Genomic DNA, 13,778 nt, shown 5'->3' with positions numbered 1-13,778 from the left:
CCTGCCTGAAACCTTGAGCAAAGCCTATTTTAATCCTAAAAACCTTTAAAAACTTACCTGAAACTGTTCCAAACAGTAAGATTTAATTTGCTTCAGCTGTTGGAATTACAAGTTCACAGTGCCGGAGCCCAGCGTGCTACAACAGGCTGCCTCACACCAAAGACAACCCTGACACGGGCTGCACAGCTTATATACTGTGACAGTAACTGTGACTGTGGGCAGTCCTCCCCGGTTCAGTCCTTCCTTCTGACCTCGCCTTGTGTCTGCTTCTCCTGGAATCAGAAAGACAGACACAACACACACCCTGCATAGCCTTGATTATCTAATATTATCCATTATTCTTCTGCTGATTCTAAGGCCCAGTTCAGGGCCTCGTTTGGACTTCCTGACCCAGAGACTATTCTAACCAGTATCATGTGTATGTAAGCATGCTGCAAAAACCCTCCTTCACTCTATGTCTTCCTGCAATATTTCAAATCCAGACAATAGCGCTGAATGAAGCTCTCAAGCCTCAAAACACAGAGCGCCGACCTGTTTATGAGCACATTCGCATTATGTATACATTAAAATAAAACAACAATTCTATAAACCACAATTTTTCTACTCTAACCATGCAAGCATACGAACCCCTGCCCAGAGTAGAACTGAGTCCAACCTGTCTGCAGGACACGGGTTCCAAATATGACAAAGCCATGTAGCTCACATGTTAAGCAGCAGTACTGACACTTTTGTCTTTCAGGTGTTGCAAAAGTCAATGTGACTCAACTGAAGTTGATCAACTCTGATCACAATAAAATTTACATAGTCAAAGATTTTGACAGTCTCCAGGACATTGTCGTCGAACTCATTATCAACGTCTTTAAAAGTGTTAAAAGTCTAGGTAAGTAAAAAAACATTCCTCCATTACAACGGTGCATGTTCGAATGATACTGATGTTAGCATTAGTCTAAACAGGGCGAGGCAATGGGACAAGTATGTGGATCCATGCATTTGAAGGCAACATTGGCATCAGTGTGATCCAGCCAAAAAGCTCTAGGCTGAGTTTCCAGTAGCTATTTTTTTCTGTTACTAGTCATGGGCAGGTGTGACTGACTGCTAACTAACTCACAGCAGAACCAGGAACAGGAAACCATCAGCTTCTTTAAATTTGAGAAAAGAAGGAAATGTGCATAAGGTAACCGCCTGACTTTAAGGGTGTACAGCCTCCTTTTTTTCACAGTGAAACTGCACCATGGGGTCCTTTTGCATGTTCCCAAGACTGTGCTACAAAAGAAACATTTACTTTGTTTCAGTGTTTTATTGGACCGCTGTTTGATTTCTCTGATCTCTGCAGACTCTGTCAGGCTGCTGAATGGTTCCAGTCTGTGTTCAGGCGGACTGCAGGTGAAGTCTAACCAGAGATGGTCCTCAGTGTGTGAAGATGACTTTGACCTGCAGGATGCAGAGGTGGTCTGCAGGGAGCTTGGCTGTGGGCCTCCTTCGCTCCTCCAGGGGGCGCTCTATGGAGAAGCGGAGGCTCCAGTGTGGAGCAGAGAGTTCCAGTGTGGAGGCCATGAGTCTGCTCTCCTGGACTGTAGAAGCTCAGGCTCAGCTAGAAGCAGCTGCTCACCTGGCAAAGCTGCTGGACTCACCTGCTCAGGTAGAAGAGGAGCTGCAGCTTTGGTTCAAACTCACTTTGTTCTTTCACTGATGACTCTCCGCTTTCTGTCAGAGCCTGTCAGGTTGGTGGGAGGAGCCAGTCGCTGTGCAGGTACACTGGAGGTGAGACGAGGAGAGTGGAGACCAGTGGCGATGGATATCTGGAACCTGAAGGATGCAGCTGCTGTCTGTGGACAGATGAACTGTGGTTCTGCTGTTTCTGTAGGAAATACTCAGAGTTCTTCACAGAGATCGGTGTGGTGGATGGAGTCACACTGTGTTCAGGCTGGATACGCTCTGAAAGAGTGCGCATCAGCAGATCGCTCTTCCTCCACCCTGGATATCACCTGTTCAGGTAAGTCTGTCAGAGACATCATCTAGGACGGTGAAGTTTCTCGTTACCCGTCTCCTCTGTGACAGTGACCGTGGTAGAAGTTCACTGGACGTGTTCATGGTCTCCTCGTTTGGTAGAGACACTGTAATCTGACGGTCCTGAGTCCAGCATTGTTGAGCTGATTGTGTTTAGAAGGCCTTTTTGGTTTGTGTGTAAAGTATAATTCAATTGCAGTTGAAGCTGTATAATGAAACATGAAAGTTTTGAGTGTTTTTCATGGTTTCATTGCTTATTTAAGTTAATTCTTTAAATGCTGATGCTGTGTAAACAATTTTAAAACTCATAAAATGAAATAAAACTCACTGAACAAATTATTCATCTAAACAACATAAAATGTTTCCAGTTTAGCAGTTCAGTGTGAACGCCAATCACGACCTTCGGCATTCAGTGTGTTTCTGATGCTTTTGCTTAGAATCAGAATCTTTATTGTCATCGTCACAGGTGCAACGAAATTAAAAATGGTCCCCGATCACTGCATCATCCCTAACGATATCAAAATATAATTAAAATATAAATAAAACAATAAAACTCAATAAATAAAATAAATAGAATACTTAAAGTGCTAATAAGAGACATCAACAAACATTCACATACATGCTTCGGTCAGCGCATAGATTAATACAAGAGTGGCATGATTGGCATTTTTTTTGTAGCAGCATTCAGACGTGTTACTGCAGTTGGATAAAAGCTGTTTGAGTCTATTAGTCCTTACACTGATTGCTCTGTACCGTCTGCCTGAGGGCAACAGTTTAAACAGGGAGTGCCCAGGATGTGAGGAATCTTCTATGATGTTTTGGGCATTTTTAAGACAGCGGCTGTTGTGTAGAACTTCCAGTGTGGGGAGGGGGCAGCCAGTGATCTTTTGGGCGATGTTAATGACCCCCTGGAGTGCTTTCCTCTGAACCCCTATGCAGCTAGTGTACCAGATGCATATGCAATAGGTTAGTACACTCTCAATGGTGGCTCTGTAGAAGAATGCGTCCTTCATTCCCCCGAATTTGAAGGATGGGTCAGGTGTGTCCTTCATGGCCCACCATATCCCAGAATTCATAGCGCGGCCCAGCCAATTTCAGTTTTCAACAATGGCGGCCGCTACTAAGTTTTAAAATTACTCTTATTACTCTTTCTGGGTCACAAAGTAAACTTTTAACATATTTTCAGGTGAGAAAGTAGCTGTGTAAACTTCAAATATCTGCTCGGTTTATCAAGACGTCGCATATTTGCAAAAGTGCACCAACTGTTTCGGAGACGCCTGTTACCCACCAGCTCGATAGCTGACCGGGGGGTTCAATGGTCACTCGAGCCGGCGAGAGCAGCGGACTCCCGGCTTCATCGTTTTCAGACCCCCGCTGTCTTTCACTACTCAGGTTAAACATGATATAAGTCACTCGAATAACTTAAATGTAATTGTTTGGCTTTTTTCTGTGTTTTATTTGTTCCTGAGTAAATCGGTTTGGCTGAGATCAAAGTTATTAGATTAAATAAAACCTTATTAATCCCTCGGGTGGGTTCCTCCGGGATTTTCACACAGCTGAATAAACGTCAAACGTCAAAGTGTGAGACGGTCGAGAATTCACGCCCGTGTCCTGTTATATTTTAGACAGCAAGGAGCAGACGGCGAGTTTATTAAACTCCACCGACACAGCGGTGACACAAATCTCAAGGCTAGACCGTCCCATTTCACAGCCTCGCACTTCCGGCCTTCTCAGTCTTCGAAGGACCCGGCCCACGTCGACCGCGAAGGCCGGGTCCTCCGAACGATGCAGCCTACGTTTTGGGACACAGCTCCAGAGTGATGTTATCCCTCCTGAGAATTCTCAGGAAGTCTCTGTTGGGCCCATTTCAGCAGCTCGGAGGTGTTCGCACTCCAGGAAAGGTTCTCCTCTATGTTGACTCCCAGGAAGCGGAAGCTTGGCACCCTTCCTACACAGTCCCCGTTAATGAATAGTGGTGAGATCTCTGCCTTTTTCCTTCTGAAGTCTATTATGAGTTCTTTGGTTTTTGAAGTGTTGAGGAGGTTATTGGCCTTACACCATAACGACAGCTGCTCCACCTCGTCTCTGTAAGATTCGTCACCCCTGGAAATGAGCCCCACCACGGTGGTGTCGTCTGCAAATTTCACAAAGATGTTGCTGTGGTGGACATGAGTGCAGTCATGTGTAGAGCAGTGGACTGAGCACACAGCCCTGGGGTGAGCCAGTGCTGAGGCTCAGGGCTGAGGATGTGTGATGGCCAACTCTGACTCTCTGTCTATGGCCTGAGAGGAAGCTGTTGATCCACATGCAGGTGCTGTATGGAAGCCCCAGGTCTTGTTTACAACAAGAGTTTAGTTTCAGCTCTGTCGTTTCAGTCCACGACCAGACAGATTTCCAGCTGTCTCCACTCTGCTTGGAGCATGATTACTGGATGGGTTTCAGGTGTCCTGCCAGCCTCTGTGGCACTACCCCTCAAGCATGGTGCACCATCCTTCCCTGCAATGGACCCGTAGACCAAACCTCCGCCACACACCCCCGCCGTCCAACTGAGGCCAGGGAGCACCCCAGCGAGTGGGAGAGAAAATCCGCTACTACCAGCTTGGCCTATGGACCACCTTGAATTTAAAGGGGTGCAAAGAGCTCAGTGAAGCGCTGGAAAGTTGTTGTGGTTCCGAACAAGCCAAATGGAAAGATGACACATCTGCAAACCGCTGCTGCTGTACAGCAACATCTGCTCCCTTGGGCTGTGTGAGATGGTAATAACAATCACCCTCATAGTCAACATCACCGACTCGCTGTGTGACCACAGAGGCTCCTTAACACTTGGCGAGTAACCTTGAGCTAGAAGAAGGGCGATCGTGGCTCAAGAGTTGGGAGTTCGCCTTGTAATCGGAAGGTTGCCGGTTCGAGCCCCGGCTCTGACAGTCTCGGTCGTTGTGTCCTTGGGCAAGACACTTCACCCGTTGCCTACTGGTGGTGGTCAGAGGGCCCGGTGGCGCCAGTGTTCGGCAGCCTCGCCTCTGTCAGTGCGCCCCAGGGTGGCTGTGGCTACAATGTAGCTGCCATCACCAGTGTGTGAATGTGTGGATGACTGGATATGTAAAGCGCTTTGGGGTCCTTAGGGACTAGTAAAGCGCTATATAAATACAGGCCATTTACCATTTTACAAGCACTTTATCTCTGGGTGAAAATTGCTTGAGTCTGGCCACTCTGTTCTACAGGCACTGCTGGCATTCCTGGACCGGGAGCAAATTTTTTTGTGATAACCTTCCCAGTTTTCTTCAGTCAGGTCCAATAAGCCCCGTGGCTTCCGGCCATTTCAAATTAGAGAAAACCCAGAGGAGGTCTGGGGCACCTCCCATGCTGCAAACAATAGAGGGTCTAACCAGAGATCCTGATTGTGTTCATCCTTGTGAATGGACTTACGAATCATGGATTTTAAAGACTTATTCAGCCGCTCCACCTGTCACTCCATCAGTCTGAGGGTGGTAGACACTGGTCTGAACAGATGAAATGCCCAGTAATTCGTACAATTCTTTAAGTGCATGAGACGATGTACCCTGGTCAGTCAGTATCTCTTTCACAATGTCGACTCAGGAGATCACCTGAAACAGTGCCTGTGCTACACGCTTTGCAGAAATGGTGTACAGCAGCACTGCTTCAGATATAGAGTTGCATAATTGACCAGAACTAATACAAAGTGATATCCGCATGCACCATCGAAATTGCCCAATAAGGTCCATCCCAATGCACTCAAATGGGACCCCCATTAATGGTAGTGACAATTAATGGGAGCCGGTGGGGCCTCACGAGAAGCCCCTGCCATCTCCTCCAACCCAGAGTCACCACTGAGTCCAGCACAGACACTACACACCGCACAAGGTGAGTGCTTCCCCCACACACTATCCCAAAATGTTATTAAACCCCAGCCAATCTGTCCCCAGAATTAAGAGATACGACAGGCGTGAGCTAACTGCAGCCTTTACATGTGTTTTGCCCTTAAACTTTATCTGCAGCAGCACTATGACATATTTCTGAACATCCCCATGCACATATCTGACCTCCACCCATTCTACCTCCAGCAAGGTTCCTGGTTAACCCAGGGTTTGGTGGACCATGGTCTTCATGCAGCCCATGTCTGGAACATTGTTCCTCCTGGACCTGGGAGAGAGTGTTGGAGCCTCAGTGATACGGGAAGCCTAGCCCACCTCCATCAATGGACACTCCCGTCACAGGTGTCCCAGCCGCCCACATCTCCAACACTTCTGTCTCTGTGTCTGTGTGGCCCTACGTGGGTCGCATGCAGTGCCTACCGCCACCAGAACCTGGGGAGGCAGATCGGGGAGAAAGGGGCTAGTGGGCCTTAGCTGCAGCAGCTGTTCTGTCACTGAAAGATTTAGAGCATGATTACTGGATGGGTTTCAGCTGCCCTTCCAGCCTCCCTGGCACTGCTCCTCAAGCCTGCAGCACGTTTAAAGTAAAAACCTTACATTTTGTAAAATGGATCGAATTTAAAAGAAAGAAAACAGTTTGCTGTTCAGATTTTTCAGTTGTAAGTTATCAAGCTCTCAAAAATAAAACTGCATTAGGATAACATTTTTGATATTTAGACAGAACTCATTTCTACCAAATCCAGCCTTAAGGTATTTTTAATAATGATTCCTAGAAAAATGCATACACTATTGGGCTTAGAGCCACAAATCGACCACGCCCAAAAAAGTGCTATAAAAAATGTATATATTAATATTTTATTCCACTTTAAATTAGCCAATCTTTTAGACCTACTTCTCCTTGAAATATTCATGTCAAGTTTTAATTACATTTCGCGGATTTTAACCCTTTATATCCCGGTTTCGTCACATGAGCGCACTGCTTTTTTTGCCCCAAAAAATATAAAACTTGAATATTTTCCAAAAAAAACATTTGAGGTAATATTCAATTGTTATTATAATTAGGCCTTTAGATGGACTAAAGATTGGCACCAACATTCATTTCGATCGCCTTTTAGTTTTTTTTTTCAGGACCAGAAAATGGTCTCCAGGCGGCAAATGCTCCTCCTCTAGGCCGAAATAAGTGCATGTTGCCGGGGTAAGTCGCGACGATTACCGGGGCACGATCACCGGGGACCCGTTTTTCCAGCACACACGCCCGATACCACGTGACAACAAATACGTCATTTCCTGTTGACTAAAAAAAAAAAAAAAAAAAAGCACCCTCTAACGGTCCTAGGGACCAAAAAATGGTCCCGCCCGATCAGCGGGCGAAGCCGCTGCTGCACGCCGGAAATGAGGCTTCATTTCCCGCAGGTCTGTTTAAGCAGCCCGCTGTTTTCCAGCCCGGGGTCAAATGTGGAGCAAGGGCGCCACCCGGTGGACAAATAAAAAATTTACAACTCTAAGGCCCGTCCTGCAAAATGAAAATGAAAGCTAAACATCAACGATCCCTTTGACCGTAATTAATTTGCAGTGAAAAATAGCGTTTATAATGGGTTTCAATGGGGCACAAATCGACCACTAAGCACAATAGTGTAAGTTTGTCTGTAGCTTAGCCACTGAAGCTAATTGAAGGAAGTCAGACTTGAATTTTGAAATAAAATCATATCAAACTTTTTTTTGGAGAATTTGGCTATAGTCCATTCAACACTGTGCAAATGGCATGTAATCAAAATTTGAAAATAGCCACAAATCGACCCAAGACCCTCCATTAATGGCCTAAAATTTTTGCATATATAAAGCACGAAATATGATGTTAATCAATGACATGATATGTCATTGAGGCATGAGGGCATCTCTTGACTTAATTGTGAAATAGTTTTGAACCAATAGCACGTACAAACTCCAAAACACAACGGAAATGCTCCAGGATCCTATTGGCTACACAAGCCAGGAAGTACCAACGACCGATTTGGTGTGTGGTAGTAACAGGTAAATGAATTTTTTTTTTATTATTTGAATATATATATATGAGTGCTTGTGTATAAATACACAAATAATACACATATGCTTTCAATTGTGTAATTTAAGTGATCTAGGTAGCTCTGTGTGGAAGTTCAGTTAATGCTGGAAATGTGTTTTGGAGTTTGTACGTGTTTTGTCTCTAGGGGCCACCGTACTTTTATTTATTCACTCTACATAAAATGTAATAAATAAATTATGAAATATAAAAACCAACTATTTACATTTCAACTTTTAACTAGAGATGGCACGATACCACTTTTTTATGTCTGATACCGATATGAATCCGATATAGTGTTTTTTAATCAATAAAACAGTTTTTTTAATATCTTGCTGCATTTTGTATAAGTTCATACTCAAGTTTAAATAAACAACAACACTAAAGCTATTCTGTTATACCTGTGTGTGAAAAACACACTGCACTCAAAATATTTCATAGTTCAGCAAAACTGATCAATCTAATAAACTTAAACCTACACCATCCTCCCTACTCTGGTATTTTAAAGAGTACTTAGCAGAAATATTAAGCAACCTAACTAACAGGGCTGCAAACTCCCAGCAAAAAAATAAAATAAAAAACATAGTGAACCCCCCCACCGTCCACCTCATGGTGCTTAATCGACGTAATCAACTTGATGCAGCGTGAAAAAAATGCACAGAAATAAATTATTTTTCAAGAATAATTAAATAGATTCAACATCTTTCTTCTACAGAACTGCACAGATGGTTCCCAAAGTAAAAAGTACTACAGCTTACTAGGGTATATTAGACTTAATAGTCACTATATACAGTGATGGACTTCTATACATTTTACATCAGATTAAAACTTTGGGTGTCAGATAATTATTTATTAAAAGCTCGACATTTTAAATGAGAATAAGAAAGAAAAGTATGTCTTTGTGCCCCCTTTTCCCTGTTAATGCCCTATCGGCCCCCCTGGCTAAACTTTGCTAGATCCGCCCCTGCACAGTTACCAGCCGTCAGCTGTAGAAAAAGATCCTCGAGTAGAAAGTAATATTAAATACATTCTAACAACAGCTGATCAAGCTTAAACGTGCTGCTGTTGTTCAGCCGCTGGTTTCCTCTTTCTGCTGCAAAGTGAGACAAAAACAAACAAGAGAGACGATCAGCTGATCATTGATCAGTTGATCATTGATCAGTTTCAAAGTAGCAGCAGGAGAGAGAGAGAGAGAGAGAGAGAGAGAGAGAGAGAGGCAGTCGCTCCATATATCGGTGTTTAAGCTTAATGTGGGAACGCTTTACAAACACTCAGAGATGGACTTGCACACTTGCTTTACTTCTCTCTGGGATCACTTCCTCGGAGATGAAATGCTGGTTTGAGGCTACAAACACACACAGCTGCTCTATCACGTGACCACACTGCTGCGACGAGCTACGGTTATGAGCAGAGTTACCCGTGTGGGACGTTTTGATATTTAATGGATCGATTACATTTTTTATTTCGCTCCGATATCCGATCCAGTGATTTAGGTCAGTATCAGACCGACACGATACGTAATATCGGCTCGGTCCATCTCTACTTTTAACTATTTCAATTTTCAGCTTTTTCATTTGAAACGAATTTAAAGTGAAACAACACAACACACTGCAAACAACAACACAACTAAATATAAATTAAAACTGTGGGGAAATGGCAGATCACAGACACATATTCTGGTCCTGCCCATCCATACGACCCTTTTGGTTGGAAGTTTCAAAAATAATACCAAAAGCACTGGGCTTTAATGTGAGCTGTACATTTGTATCATTGTATCTGAGATGTTTTGCAGAAGATTTAGTTACAGATGATGTCTATCTCCTGAGAATTCTTTTGGCATCTGCGAGAAAGGCTATAACAACGCGCTGGCTTTGTAAAGATCCTCCCACTATAAGTCTTTTTATTTCTATAGTGGAAAACATCAGATTGATGGAATGTATGACTTTTACCCTGCGAATTCAGGGGGGCTTGGGAAGGAGACGGAGAAAATGGCTGGGCTCTACAAACTGTGGCAGCATTCTTTAATGCATAGAACTTACAATACTATAGTATTTATGTATGTATGTGCATGTATTTGTCTTCCAATGACCTCATAATATTTTGTTTGTCTGGGTTTTTTCTTTCCTTTTGTTGTATAAAAATGTTTCTAAATAAAAAGTAATCATGTTGCATTTTTCCAGAATTTCTGAGCGTAGCAAAAAGTCCATCTCATGGCCTCTCCAATGTCCATCAAGTCCCCAAGTTTTGCTTCACCAACCACTGAAGTTACCCACCTCCTAACCCCCCTAGTAACAGTCTATCTACCAGACCACATCACTTCATACCTTTACAGTCGGTGTCAGCAGTAAGAGAGAAGGGATGATGATACTGGAACACGTCCATCCCCAAGTTTCTAACATGGTTGCTTTGGGTTGTTTTTGGCCCTGTTCTTCTCCATGTTGCAGCTGAAATACGATTCAAAGATAGGATTTGAAGACAGAGGCCTCAACCAATATGTTCTCCCTACAATCGCATAAAGTTGGTGTTGTGTGTCAGTGTGTGGCTGGCAGTGTGGACCTAAACATGAAGATTGACTTTTCCACAGGGGCAAGATTAGGACAGAAGACACAGGGACATGACTGGAGGGACAGGCAGGGATACAAAATAAACTTAGACCAGAACTAGACAAGAAACAACATTTTAAACTATGAGTAAATAAAGAAAAAAAGAAAAACATAGCAAGTAACCAAAACATCAAAGCACTAGGCCCAAAACAGAGAGATCCTAACAGCCGGGTTTACGAGGGATTTGTGAAACGTCTGATCCAGCTCAGCAAATATTCAAGATTCAAATATGTGTGTGGATAATCTGTCAAGATGGGTGGGCTGACAGAGGCCACAATGGGAAAACTGCTATGAGTTTAAATGTGGGGCCCATAGCAGTTTGGGCCTTTTTGGCCCCGGAGGGAAATTCTTTGGGCACCCTCAAAGGAGTTTGGCCCACTGTTGATGTAGTACTTGTACCTTTATAGTTTTATTACTTTTTAAGCTTTTTCTCTTGCCTTTCCTGTCTTTGTTCCTGCAGACTCTGTCAGGCTGCTGAATGGTTCCAGTCTGTGTTCAGGCGGACTGCAGGTGAAGTCTAACCAGAGATGGTCCTCAGTGTGTGAAGATGACTTTGACCTGCAGGATGCAGAGGTGGTCTGCAGGGAGCTTGGCTGTGGGCCTCCTTCGCTCCTCCAGGGGGCGCTCTATGGAGAAGCGGAGGCTCCAGTGTGGAGCAGAGAGTTCCAGTGTGGAGGCCATGAGTCTGCTCTCCTGGACTGTAGAAGCTCAGGCTCAGCTAGAAGCAGCTGCTCACCTGGCAAAGCTGCTGGACTCACCTGCTCAGGTAGAAGAGGAGCTGCAGCTTTGGTTCAAACTCACTTTGTTCTTTCACTGATGACTCTCCGCTTTCTGTCAGAGCCTGTCAGGTTGGTGGGAGGAGCCAGTCGCTGTGCAGGTACACTGGAGGTGAAACAGAGACTGTGGAGATCTGTGGAGGCCTCAGGCTGGACCCTGACGGATGCAGCTGTAGCCTGCAGAGAGCTGGACTGTGGCTCTGCTGTTTTAACAGGAAGGAGAAATGCATCCTGGGATGGACCAACGTGGAAGATCAAACCTGACTGTGTTAAATCTGGATCTACACTGAGGGAGTGTGCCACATCATCCCAGTCATCCACCGTCCTGGAGCTCATCTGCTCAGGTAAGAGACTTGCTGTGAGCCAACGGAGTTTAACATTGAACGAGTCGAGTAAAGTTCAGCCAATCACCTCTCTGTTTACAGACCTGCTGGTTCAGCCAATCATCTCAGCGTCCTTCTCGTCCAATGACGGGCACTCCCAGGTCCAGCAGCAGGAGTCTTCTTGGGTGTTCAAAGGCTCCAGCTTCACCATCAGCTGCTCCATCCAACCTCAGTACCCAGGAGGCTCTTTCCAGCTCACCTTCACCTCCTCCAATACCACCAACAACTACACCCTGCCAGCTGTCAATCACTCTGCCCACTTCCTGTTCACTGCTGCAGAGCCCGCCCACCAAGGAACCTACAGCTGTGTTTATCACGTCTTTGTGTTTTCTCATAACTTCTCCTCCGAGAGCCGTCAGCTGTCTCTCACTGTCTCAGGTGAGCTGAAGCAGAGTGGAGCTCAGGTATGAAACAGCAGCAGGTCCCACCTGACGTAGGCTCAGATGGAGTCAGAGATGTAGGCGGGGCCTACCTGATGTTTGTGTTTGATGCCAGCTGTTGTTCTCCTAACATCTAATGTGACGGCTGAGTGTGTCTCTTCAGATCCAACAGTGTTTGTCATCAGACTGCTGCTCCTGCTGCTGCTCCTGCTGCTCTTCATCTCTGCCGTCTGTTTCAGCCATAAGGTACCGTGCACACGTCTGCTGATCAGAAGACGCTCTGGAACGAAGCTCTCGGCCCGTTTGAAGAGAGCGGCGACTCGCTGACTCACACCTGTGTGCTGCTGTGTCTCTGCAGGTCACCGGGAGGCAGGAGCCCCGCCCACAGGAGGACCCGGAGCTGGATGGTTAAAGCTGGCAGTGTCCAGAAAAGCAGGCAGCTCAGCAGCGCCTCCACATGGTGGAGGAAGTGTTTGCATCCTTCACCACCGTGTGAACATGAACTGCAACCACAGTATCACTTATACTTTTGCTTATGCTGTGTCATGATGGTTGTGATTATAAGTTTTGTATTCATATTATATTGTTAAGAACAAAAAGTTTAACGTTTGATGGTATCGGGCACGTCGGGCACGTGTGAGCTGGTGTTGGGGCTGGACAGGTGAACTAAACCTTTTAAGCTGGAGCTCACCACAGGACACTGTGCTCAATAAGTTCATTCTCAGCATGACAGCAAAGACGTTCCCCTGGAGCTGTCCGATCCATCCACCAAACATGGTCCCACTTTCTGCTCGCTACTTCAGCATGCATGTTTGATTACAGTGCTTTGTCTGTAGGTTACATATTAATGTCATTTTTACTTGTCCATACAAGAGCCAGGAGTCATAAAGATAGTGTCCTCCATCAGCATCTCACAGCACGTTGTGCAAAGCTTTTGCAGCATCAGCCTCAATAAAACATTTCCAGCTGGAAGGTTTCCTGAGAGATGCTCTGCAGTAACCATCTCCTCATGAGCTCGGTGTGAGGTGACCCTTCTCCAGGTACTCGCTGGTGTTCTGGTTAAGCTCATCAGCAAAAAGCTGAATAAAGCCATCTTTGCACACGGGCCTGGTCGTACAGTTGGAGCATACACAGTTTGCTCGGTGATCATTACTAGACAACTCCTCACAGTCAGATCCAAACAGTGTGGGATCAGCCCGCCAGAACAAAAGGCAGAAACAGCCAAAGGTTGGAGAAGTATCCAAGTATAATGTTAACTCTGCTTTAACCTTGCAAATATGCAAGTGAAACGTATGAGACAGTAAGTTGATGGATGTGGGCGTTACTCTGATCAGCTGTTTGGGCCGAGTTCCAACGTTTACTTCCTGCAGGTGTGCACAAGCTGCACCCGCTGTGCTTTAAACCTACTGAAGCAGAGTAAGGATAAACCAGCACAAACTGTTTGTGCGTCATCACCATCGTGTCTGTTAGCTAATCATCCACCTGCTGTAATCTGGTTTTTAGTTTGTTTTCTCCGTAGTTCAGTTTCAGTTGGTCTCCAGGTTAGCTTTACCGTTTATTTTAGTATTCCTCCATCTAAGATGTGGGTTTAGCTCGGACATGAAACCAACACTTCACTGGGAGCTGCAGAGCTCAGAGAGGGAACTGCTGACGCAGCTGTGATGAGCTTCTCCTCTC

At 45.2% G+C, this 13,778-nt stretch overlaps 1 protein-coding gene across 6 annotated transcripts in view; it reads left to right on the top strand.

The window, feature by feature from the left end:
- Positions 1-13,767, top strand: part of LOC309712700 (uncharacterized protein) — a 26,774-nt gene extending 13,007 nt beyond the window's left edge. For 4 of the 6 annotated variants that reach the window (XM_082543714.1, XM_082543713.1, XM_082543711.1 and 1 more), the window contains 8 exons: positions 740-880; positions 1,334-1,639; positions 1,712-1,993; positions 11,023-11,328; positions 11,401-11,682; positions 11,764-12,125; positions 12,265-12,347; positions 12,460-13,767. In XM_082543714.1, the coding sequence (XP_082399840.1) occupies positions 740-880; positions 1,334-1,639; positions 1,712-1,993; positions 11,023-11,328; positions 11,401-11,682; positions 11,764-12,125; positions 12,265-12,347; positions 12,460-12,691 (1,994 nt within the window). In that variant the 3' untranslated portion in view covers positions 12,692-13,767. The remainder of the gene's footprint in view (positions 1-739; positions 881-1,333; positions 1,640-1,711; positions 1,994-11,022; positions 11,329-11,400; positions 11,683-11,763; positions 12,126-12,264; positions 12,348-12,459) is intronic. The other 2 variants (XM_082543715.1, XM_082543712.1) reach the window with 2 other exon arrangements.
- The last annotated feature ends 11 nt before the right edge of the window (positions 13,768-13,778 follow it).

Source organism: Aulonocara stuartgranti (genome assembly GCF_965226115.1).
Source record: "Aulonocara stuartgranti genome assembly, chromosome: 8".
NCBI classification, from domain to species: Eukaryota; Metazoa; Chordata; class Actinopteri; order Cichliformes; family Cichlidae; genus Aulonocara; species Aulonocara stuartgranti.
The sequence above is the reverse complement of the archived record's forward strand: the minus strand, read 5'-3'. Positions and strand labels throughout refer to the sequence as shown.